The sequence below is a fragment of the Brassica oleracea genome, chromosome C7, assembly GCF_000695525.1.
Source record: "Brassica oleracea var. oleracea cultivar TO1000 chromosome C7, BOL, whole genome shotgun sequence".
Lineage (NCBI taxonomy): Eukaryota > Viridiplantae > Streptophyta > Magnoliopsida > Brassicales > Brassicaceae > Brassica > Brassica oleracea.
Genome location: NC_027754.1, coordinates 29,709,592 through 29,720,779, shown reverse-complemented (window position 1 = coordinate 29,720,779; position 11,188 = coordinate 29,709,592). Strand labels below are relative to the sequence as shown.

Genomic DNA, 11,188 nt, shown 5'->3' with positions numbered 1-11,188 from the left:
TCTTAAAGACCTGGAGGTTTCGCTCGAAGTTGATTACGGTCTTGCTTCGGTGTCGGATCCTTCTCTTAGTCGCCTCGATCTTCCTGAGATTTCTGGAGATTCGGTCAATCAGGATTGATGCGAAGGTTAATTTGACTTAGTTTGAAGAAGAAACATATATATGTCTTCGACGGATTATGGGATAATACCTCTTTAATCGTATGTTTTGATTTAACTTAAGCTTCATTGAGCCTGTTATTTAATCCTTTAGGAGGCTTAGAACAGAGATTGATCAGGAATCTGTTTTGTGGGCCTTTATATGGCCTGATAGCAAGTCAATAGAACATGCTACGTTTAGGGGTTGAGTATTCTAAGTAATAGAAGAAAAGTAACAAATGTTTATTCGGTTGTTTGGGCTGCGCTCGGTGTCAAGCTGCCTACGTACCCTCTTCCAGGGATCAAGCCTTTTCGTAGTTCCATTTTTTTTTACTGAGCTGTAGGCATCGGTAGCCTCCCAGCTCGAAGCTTGACAGTCATGGTCGAGGTTCGGGTTTGCACTACTTGTAGTATTTCTTTAAGTGGTAGGCGTTCCAAGGTCTCATTTCTGGAAGGCCAGTTTTGCATTTTCTTAGCTCGTAGACTCCGGTTCGGATTTCTTTAGTTACTTTGTATGGTCCTTCCCATCTTGTTCCTAGTTTTCCTGCTCCCGGTTCTTTCGTTCCGCCGAACACTTTTCGGAGAACTAGGTCGCCTACGGAGAAAGCGCGGTTTCTTACGTTGGAGTCGTAATAACGTGCCACGGCTTGTTGGTAATTTTGCACGCGTATTGCTGCTTTTTCTAGTCGTTCCTCGATCATATCTAACTGGTGGATTAACAGCTCTTCGTTGAGTTCGGCGTCTTCTGGACATATTCCTCGTCGTTAGCTCGAGAAATCGATTTCGGCTGGGATTACGGCTTCGATTCCGTAAGACAGTGAGAACGGTGTTTTCTGGGTTGCTGTGTGGGGGGTCGTTCTGTAGGCCTATAGGACGCCGTGCAGTTCTTCGCTCCACCTCTCTTTCTTGAGGTCGAGGCTTTTCTTGAGGTTGTTCATTATAGTTTTATTTGCAGCTTCGGCATGACCGTTGCATTTTGGGTATCGGGGGCTCGCGGCCTTAATCTTGATTTTCCACTTTACGCAAAAATCGTTGAATATTTTTGAGATGAATTGTGGCCCATTGTCGATTACTATCTCTTATGGTAAACCGTGTCGACAGATGATGTTTTTCCAAATGAAGCTGGTTACCGTGGTAGAGGTGACGTTGGAGAATGCTTTGGCTTCCTTCCACTTGGTGAAATAGTCGGTTAATACTAGAAGGAATCGTAATTGGGCCGGCCCAGAAGGTACTCGCGGGCCTACTACATCCATGGACCATTTCATAAAAGGATATGGTGAAGATATGGAAGATAATTTTTTAGTTGGTTGATGTGTCATCGGTGCGTGCCTTTGGCATTTGTCGCATTTTAGCGCAAATTGTTCGCTATCATCGGCGATCGTTGGCCAAAAGTAGCCTAGCTTCTTTATCCTGATTGCTAGGGACCGTCTGCCAGAATGGCTTCCGCACGATCCCTCGTGAGTTTGCTTCAGGATTGTGAATGCGTCCTTAATTGATAAACCTTACAGATATGGCTCGTCTAGGCTTCTTTTGTATAGTTTTTCCTCCATAATACAATAGCGCGAGCTCCGGACTTTTATTTTTCGAGCTTCCCATCTTTCGGCGGGGAACCATTCCCGATGTTAACTCCTTTTTCTGGGGAACTTTCGTCCAGAGGGATGACGCTCGATAGATCCTTGGCAGGATCTCTAACTGAGAGGTCGCGTGCGAGTGGGATATTCTCCTCCTTCCATGGCATCTTTCGGAATTCGGACATGTAACAGGTTCGGGCTTGTTTTGGCTTTCGAGTATGGTTTTCTCGCCAGTTGGACATAAAAACTTCACACATTGGTGATAATCCGAGGGGACCGCCCTCATTTGGTGCAACCAGGGGTGCCCTACGATGGCATCAAAAGGAATAAAATGATCGACAACGGTGAATTCTGTTTTCAGTTCCAGATCGTAAGCTCTGGTGGTTAATAATATGATCCCGAGCGAACTGACCGACTTTCCTCCGAAGCTAGCGAGGGAAGTCGTTTCTTGTCTGATCATTGGGATCGGTTGCTCGAGCGACTGTAACGTTTTTTGTAAGATGACGTCGACAGCGCTTCAAGTTTCAACGAGGATTTTCGAGAAGACGGCGCCTTCGACTTCCAATGCGATCACCAAGGCATCGTTGTGGGGCATATCGAGCTTTATAGTTTTGTGCTCGTGGAAAGTCACGATTTCTCCTTTTGGTATTGTATCTTCGGGGGTGATGATGGTGGAATCGTTAATCGCTTGTCGCGATGCGCTGGATCGCTTGTCGAGAGTATCGATTTTTCTTGATGCGATCGGCCTCATCGATCTGAAGAGGTCGAGATCGATTGATTCGATGCAGTTGGATCGGATTGGGGAGGGATCCATAGTCGCGCTTAGGAAACTTAGATCGGTTTCTTAGCAAAGATGTTTTTCGTTTATCTTCCACACAGTCGGCGCCAAAATGTAGAATCTAAAATCTACACTAAGTATTTGATAGTGATCAAGAGTTTGATCTAGGGAGACAAATGATGTAGGCAACGATATCTTTAGAACACAACGATGTAAACAGTTTCCAGTAGGTAAAAATAGACTTTATTGATGAATAAGATCGAATACAATGAGTTGAACTAGATCGAGTGATACAAAATGATATCGGTAAAGAAATGATCTAAGATTGAGATGAAAACAAGGTCGATGTATGTGTGTAGCTCTCTCTAGGGTTTTCAACGTGTCCTTCTTAATGTCTGTTCTCCTTCTTTTATAGTAAATCGACCTCGTGACCTTCGTAACTGCTCCGCGTTCTTCGTCTCTTGTTCCGCGATCTTCGGGACTTCGATGGATCCGCCTCGAGCTCGCACGCTTGCTATGGGCCTTAGTTCCTCACGGTCCATATCTTTGGTTGCGGCCCATTAATGTATTGACCGAAATTGGGTCCAACATACATGTACAAGTGGTTCAATCTAAGTGGAAATTTATTTCATATGTGGAGATGATATACTTATGAAAGCCTACTTGAAAATATCATTTTAGTCATGACATTGGTGTACACATGGATATCGTAAGCTGTGGATATTACAAATCGGGGTACATGTGGATACGTACACGTGGATAATGAGGTCTATGTGTACACGTGAACACTAATGTTGGACATACATATGTTTCAATATGAAAATACAAGAACAAGATCTAACAAAGAAATATAAAATGTTGATAAAAACATTCCTAAACACATTTACATAGTCATAGCACAAAATAGTAGCATAGACAAATTTCTAAAATAATGCAATCACTGCATTTGTCTAAAACAAGTTTTTTCTCTGATTGCACTAACCTAGTAGGGAAAGAGAAAAATTAGTTGCTTAAATCTTATTTAGAATGAAAAAGTTTGTAATGCATTTGTACGGTCAGTGGGAGGATTTGTGAAACATATGTACATTTGTTTAGTGTACATATGTACATGTGTTTAATTGTGATTATACATATTTTGTAGTTTTGCTTTGTATCAGCTTGGCTTGTAAGCTCATTTTCTATATATATATATATATACAAAATAAAAGTAAAGAGAAGATGAAACCAGACGTATTGATCAAGCTTCTAACTTCAGTAAGATTACTATCCTTCTCATTAAGATGATCAAGCCTTCTCATTATAGCCAAAGATAATCATATACTAGTTAACCAAAAGAAGTCACATCGTTCAGATTATTAAACAAGATTTATATGTACAGTAAGATTACTATCTATATGTACACTGTTTATTTGCTGTCAGAGTGTACACATTTATAATATCCACATAGTGTTTTTAAAACCGGACCGGAAGCTGAACCGGAAATATTTTGGGTCACGGTTCAATATGGTTCGACCGGGTCAAACCTGGTTCAATAATATGGTTTAATATTTTTTAGTATGTAAATATAAAAGTAATATTAGTAAATATGATGCATAGTTAAAATATAAATCAATTTTGAACATAAAATATTATAAATATAAATTAGTTTCTTGTTTATATGGATGGTTTATAGATTTTCGATAGTTTTAGTAGTTTTTATTGGTTTAATAACTTTGAAATATAATCCGGCTATATGGCCGGTTCATGGTCGAACCAATTACTAGACCAACCCGGCTATATAACCGGTTCACGGTCGAACCCGGTCCAACCATCGGGTCGGGCCGGTTTTAAAAACACTGACATAAACTAAAGAGTCACGAAAAGTAAAACTGAGACAAAATAGGGTTCGTCGACCGATACAAAGATCCCATTGCCTTCTCTTCTGCAGTCACACCTATCTCATTGTTCAAATCATATTTCAGTGGCTTTGTAACTTCCAACAATCGGATGAACCATCAAAGCTATCATCTCCTCTGTTTCTGCGATGAATCTCCACCACGTTAATGCAACAGATGAATCTGCCACTAAGATTCTTCTTCTCCACCGTCTCCAGCATCATCTTCACATCCAACCTTCCTCTCAAGTTACCATGTATAGCAAAACCATGATCAGATTTCAACAAAAGTGAAACATGAGTCATCATTAACTCATGTTTAGTTTTTCAAAGAGAATCTTTCAAATTAACAACAAAAAGCTGTAGAAATTACAGATAACAACCTGACCTAGCAAGATAACACCAGCCAGACTTATAGTTTTCAAAGAAAATATAGATCTGTGTTGTTAACTTTTTATCTCTTAGCAAAACCTCTTCCATAACTAAAGAATCAGTGGAAAAAGAAATATGCAGAAGATTGGCTATGAGAAAATGACGAACCTTGGAAGATTCGAGACGAATGTAAAACGTCATCTTATTCTTCTTGTCTTGTGTCAATCGGTTCCATAGTACTTTAGACTCCAACACATCTGGGCAACATCAAACCTTAGACTCCATAAAACTCAACCTTTTGTATAAATTATTGAAGCCTCAAGCTTCTTACAAATTGAGAGAGAGAGAGAGAGAGAGATTCATGTTTGCTACCGTTAATTCATATATTTATCATTTACAATATAATAATTACAAATTAATAATGTAATTTTAATTAACTTAAAAACTAAAATAACATAACTTTTAATAATTTTTATTTTATTTATATACCTATCTTATTTTTTTTTAAATAATACTAAAATTAATATTACTTAAAACAATTAAAATAGTTGATTATAATAAAAATATGTTTTTTATGTATCCAAATGATACGAGAGTAGTCTCTATTTATAGATCATAAAAAAAATCATAAATTTTAATATAAAAAAATTCTATTATAGAATAAATGAGTTTGAATTAATTATTGGGTGGAAATAAAAATTTTAAATGAGTTTGAATTATTCATGTTATATTTTCATTTCTTTGTTAGTAACAGTTATTTTGTCTATATATCCTTTGTCTATAGGCAATTAGTCACATGCTTCAGATTTGGATTCCAACAAGAAGCCTTTTACTAACACATTTAGAAATCAATTTTGAAATAGTAAAGGTATCATTCACAATCATAATCAGTTTTCACTCTTACGTTTCAAATAAAAGATCAGCTTATGACTAGGTATCATTCACACTCGGAATCAGTTTCCACTCTTACGCATTAAATCAAATTTCATTATCTCTTACGTTTCAAATTTGCAGAATCAGTTTCCATACACCACGATTCATCATTGTAGTACTCCCCTTTCAGCTTGCGTCTTTTATGACGGTGCATGTGTTCCTTCTCAACTGAATCTTCCTTCTCTCACGAGTCTTCCACAGCGGGCATGAGAAGTCTACGTCGAGATGAAGCCTAAAGAAAGCCACGACAACATATCAATCAAACAACACATATATACAAAGAGTCCGAGTCACTCACTACCTTGAAAGTGGGAGAAACAGTGGAAGCGCTGGTGGTGACGAAACTGGAGAGAGAACCAACTTTAATTTTGTTAAATAACAATGAATTTCAGAATATTTCGTGGAATGACAAGTTTAATATCATTAAATTTAATTTTTTAACACGTTTAAATAATAATAGATTTGTCATTTTAATACAAATAACCTCAAACTCATAGTTGAATACACCTCCTTAGAGTAATCAATTTCAGAATCATTTATAGAGTTGATGCAAATTCATTTGTGTCAATCAATAAATAAATGATACATCAAGGTCTTTTATCTTGCAGTGTGGGGATAATTTAACTTATCATTTCATGTATTATTCATGTTCTATTTTTAGTATTGTATTACACAATGGAGTATAATTCAAGTCTCTTACTTTTTAAACCTTTAAACTATGATATGTTTGCCTGATGTTTTTATTCAATTTACTTATTCACCAAATATTTTATTCATAGATATAAGATCAGTTATGATATTTAATCGTAATAAAATTACTAAATTTGGTTAAACCCGGTTGAAATATATTAAACTATAACTCAAGAACTTCTTAGACTCGATTGCCGGTATGGTTTTAAAAATATTGGGTGAGCGTTAATTATTACCCCCGTAATGTCTTTCCGTAATGTTAGAAACTCGACGTGTAATTGATAGAAAAATTTACACTCAAACCCACAATTTGTCTTTTCAATTACAAATAAACTCACATTCGACTTGCGAGTCACATTTTGAAGGTGATTGTCTAATCTACCTTTTTCCTATTTTCAACCCAAATTGAAACCATTACCGTGGGTATTCCCCCAAAATCTCCATTTTTTTCATGTAGAACTTTTGTACACACTCTCGTCGCCTTCGAACCTGAGCCGGGTTTCACCACCGTCAAGACTTGCTCTGGCGACAATAGCTAATCCGTCAAGCTCTTAGTCTCCGAGATCACCGGATCCACGACTAAGCTCAGCACAAACCCTCTCCAAAATTGCGCTGAAATCACTGTGATTGTGTCGATGAAGATGTTAGGGATTAGATCGGTTGGTTTCTCGTTATCGGTGGATACTCCCAAAAATTCTTAAAATTTTAAAAATAAATATTTTTATTTAATAAAATAAATCTATACTATCAAAGCAGGATGCTATTGTCCTTTTTACCTTAGCCTGCTTTTTCTTTACTAACATTGCATGTTTCATTAAGGGTAATCAAGTAATATTAATAACACATCTATATTGGGCCATTTTTTTTGGATCCAGCCCACTGTCCACATCAGATCTCTCTTGGGCCATTTGGACCGATTAAGAAATCAGATCCAATTCTCACATTTTTTTTCTTTGGACCATTTAGTCCAAGTTCAAAAAAAAAAAAAATTCAACCATTCTTAATTTTTTTTTTCTTAATATAATTTAAACATTCATAAAAAAAATTAATTTTTTCATTGAAAAGTATAAATCTTTATTAAAAGTATATAATTATTTTTATTAAAAATATTAACCACATAATAAAATTAATTTATCAGAGTTATACCAACTTAATTCATTAAAAAATAAAATTTAATTTTTTAAACATAAATAGTCATTTAAAATGAAACACAATAAAGAAAGATAAAAAGTTTAAGTCTTTTATAAAATAAAACACAAATATATGAAATATGACATTTACTAAATATTTGTCAATTGAAAAAAAAAAAGGAAAATAAATCCGCGTTTTGAAAGCGCGGATCAAAATCTAGTTGACTATTATTAAAAGGACAACATGTAGAAGAAGAAGTTCTAAAGTCAGAAAAAGTATGTTCTTTTTGTCCTAAGATACCCTATCAAAAACACCAATGGAGCTGTTCTTAGATTTGCACAAGGGTCTTCCTTTATGGAGCGGTATATTAGATTATTAAAGTTGGTTAAGGCTCTAACAAACTTTCTCATCTTTCTCACGCTCAAAGCTCTAATACGGTTTAGGCTCAAGCGCAGCTAGCACTGCTGCAGCGGCTGTGGCGGTTAAGGAGATATTCGGGTGGAAGTAAGGGGAGGAAGCATTGGTAGCTGTTGGGAAGGCTTTTATCTTCTGATAAGGTTGTTGAGCCGTCGAGAGCTCCGTTGATTCTGGGGATGGAAACTGTGAAATAGGCGGCTTTGGAAGCTGGAGCGTTTGGATGTACTATTTCTGGAGCTGGACCAACGGCGGTTGCGGTGATTGATGCGGCAGAGAAAGGAGAAGAGATCGGAGAGAAGATGGTGGAAGCTTTTATGAATTAGGTAGAAACTTGAAAGCTGTTGATTCTATGAAGAAGCTTAATAAGATTGGTTCTAGGCTTGTCAATAACATATGCAGGTGATTTGCTAACGTTTTGACAATTTTCATGGGATTTGGAATAGATGATCTTCTTTGTAAGTTACAGATGATAATAAAAACTCCAACTCTAAACTTTGTATTCCATAAAGATTAATGGGAGAGTGTTCTCTGAGACTATGATCAAATATGGCTTTGTGGGCTTGAAGGCACGTTTTTGGGACTGGATGTTTAATGGTGTAGGGGTATGTGTAACAGTGTTGGAACCGACCAGTAAGTGGCACTGTCACAATCAGGCCTTGTGTATGCACAAACCAAGAGACGGTAACCATTGTCCACGAAAAGCGTCCACAAAAATTGCCCATTAGAAGTGGATATAATTGGCCAGAGTAAAATTGTCAATAAGCTATCTTGAAAACAGCAAATGTCCTCCAGCAACAAGTCCCTCTTTAATTGATTTTAGTTTTAGTTCTGTACATTAAAAAAATGGGATATACTAGGTACAGACGTCATGTGCAGGATGAGGTAATCATATTATATAAAAGAGTGTTTTGCTCTCTCCTCCTTGTTCACCTAGAAAAGTCGAGCTTTGGCGTTGCGACACGTGTCGATTAAATGATACGGTGCTTTTAGTTTTCTGTCCATACTTAATATTCTTTGGACCAACACTGTAATTCGCAAGCCCATTTGTCAGAGGCCACTTTACATATTCTCGGATTGTTAAACTCAACGCCTAAATTTGCTTCATCTTCTTTTCAATCTCAAACCCTAAAACTATCTGCTCCGTTCTCTGCAACAACAATGTAGTCTCTGGAGTTTGGGCGACTCGAATCGACGCGAAGAATCTAGAAGTTGGTCTGCAAACCGTCCACCTCTTCCATAATTTCTCATTCAATGAATCTATTTTTCTTCAAGGTGTACGGTGAATCTGCTGTTAAATAGGTGAGCCTTGAATCCATAAACCCCATCCTTCTATTCTTCACAATCATCTTGGCACTAGAAACTTACACATAGCAGAATGGCTTACTTCTTTTTCCTCCTTGATGACGTGAAAACCTGGCGATGTAGCACCACCGAAGTTCATCTGCTTAGATTTTGGGAGGCAGAGCCGTTTAAGCAAGCACCAGCACTGGCTGAGGAATGTAAAGAGAGGCGGCGAGCTGACATGCTCCTCCTGGACGTAGAGGTAATTCCGGCGAACAAAAAATCAATCGCTTTGTTTTTGAGTATATATGATTTTTACAATTCAAGTTACTCTTATGCAAGCCACCATCAAAGTCCACCGCTTGAATACCTTCGAACATTTTTTCAAGGCCTGTTCGATTTATGCCGAAAGCGGGGTGAGCGGGTTTGACGTGACACCGATCAACCCCAACTACAAACTGTCCAACTCTCCTCCATCAATACGTTTCAGTGACTTGACCGACTTTGACGAAATAACAGAACCGGTGAGCTCGATTCCTCAAGAGCTCTTCCAGTTCTCCGATTACGAACAGCTCCAACACATCTTCCTGGTCACTCTCTCAAACTCTTCTACTCCCGCTTTACAATCTAACTCTGTTTTATATTTCAAATGCTCATTTCTTACACCAAATATTATTGGTGAATTAACGGCCATTAGGAGTACTGTGAATGACTCCTCATAAGGCAAATAATGTGTAATGTCTACCATCCGAATCAGCAGCTTTGTCTTAACTTTGCTTATAAAGATCTCTACGATATCACTTATTATATAAAAAAGTGTTTTGCTCTCTCCTCCTTGTGCCACCTAGGATTCAACCTAGGAAAGTCGAGCTTTGGCGTTGCGACACGTGTCGATTAAATGATACGGTGCATTTAGTTTTCTGTCCATACTTAATATTCTTTGGGCCAACACTGTAATTCGCAAGCCCATTTGTCCGAGGTCACTTTACATATTCTCGGATTGTTAAACTCAACGTCTAAATTTGCTTCATCTTCTTTTCAATCTCAAACCCTAAAACTATCTTCTCCGTTCTCTGCAACAACAATGTAGTCTCTGGAGTTTGGGCGACTCGAATCGACGCGAAGAATCTAGAAGTTGGTCTGCAAACCGTCCACCTCTTCCATAATTTCTCATTCAATGAATCTATTTTTCTTCAAGGTGTACGGTGAATCTGCTGTTAAATAGGTGAGCCTTGAATCCATAAACCCCATCATTCTATTCTTCACAATCATCTTGGCACTAGAAATTTACACATAGCAGAATGGCTTACTTCTTTCTCCTCCTTGATGACGTGAAAACCTGGCGATGTAGCACCACCGAAGTTCATCTACTTAGATTTTGGGAGGCAGAGCCGCTTAAGCAAGCACCAGCACCGGATGAGGAATGTAAAGAGAGGCGGCGAGCTGACATGCTCCTCCTGGACGTAGAGGTAATTTCGGCGAACAAAAAATCAATCGCTTTGTTTTTGAGTATATATGATTTTAACAATTCAAGTTACTCTTATGCAAGCCACCATCAAAGTCCACCCTTTGAATACCTTCGAACATTTTTTAGGGCATTCAACACAAACAGCAACAGTTGTTATACAAATAACTACATATTACTCAATTAAGCATAAAAGAACTGTCCAATTCAAGTATCACAACCACAAAAGTCAGATTGAAGTAATTATGATTCTCAAATTATTATTTTTTGGGCATTCAACAGAAACAGCAACACTTGTTATACAAACAACTACATATTACTCAATTAAGCATAAAAGAACTGTCCAATTCAAGTATCACAACCACAAAAGTCAGATTGAAGTAATTATGATTCTCAAATTATTATTTTTTTGGGCATTCAACAGAAACAGCAACACTTGTTATACAAACAACTACATATTACTCAATTAAGCATAAAAGAACTGTCCAATTCAAGTATCACAACCACAAAAGTCAGATTGAAGTAATTATGATTCTCAAATT

At 37.4% G+C, this 11,188-nt stretch overlaps 1 protein-coding gene across 1 annotated transcript; it reads left to right on the top strand.

The window, feature by feature from the left end:
- Window positions 1–9,104: 9,104 nt before the first annotated feature.
- Window positions 9,105–9,953, top strand: LOC106305292. Its single transcript, XM_013741673.1, has 3 exons — window positions 9,105–9,199; window positions 9,275–9,443; window positions 9,571–9,953. Exons 2-3 carry the CDS (start codon window positions 9,276–9,278, stop codon window positions 9,901–9,903), a joined length of 501 nt encoding a protein of 166 aa, XP_013597127.1. The 5' UTR covers window positions 9,105–9,199; window position 9,275; the 3' UTR covers window positions 9,904–9,953.
- The last annotated feature ends 1,235 nt before the right edge of the window (window positions 9,954–11,188 follow it).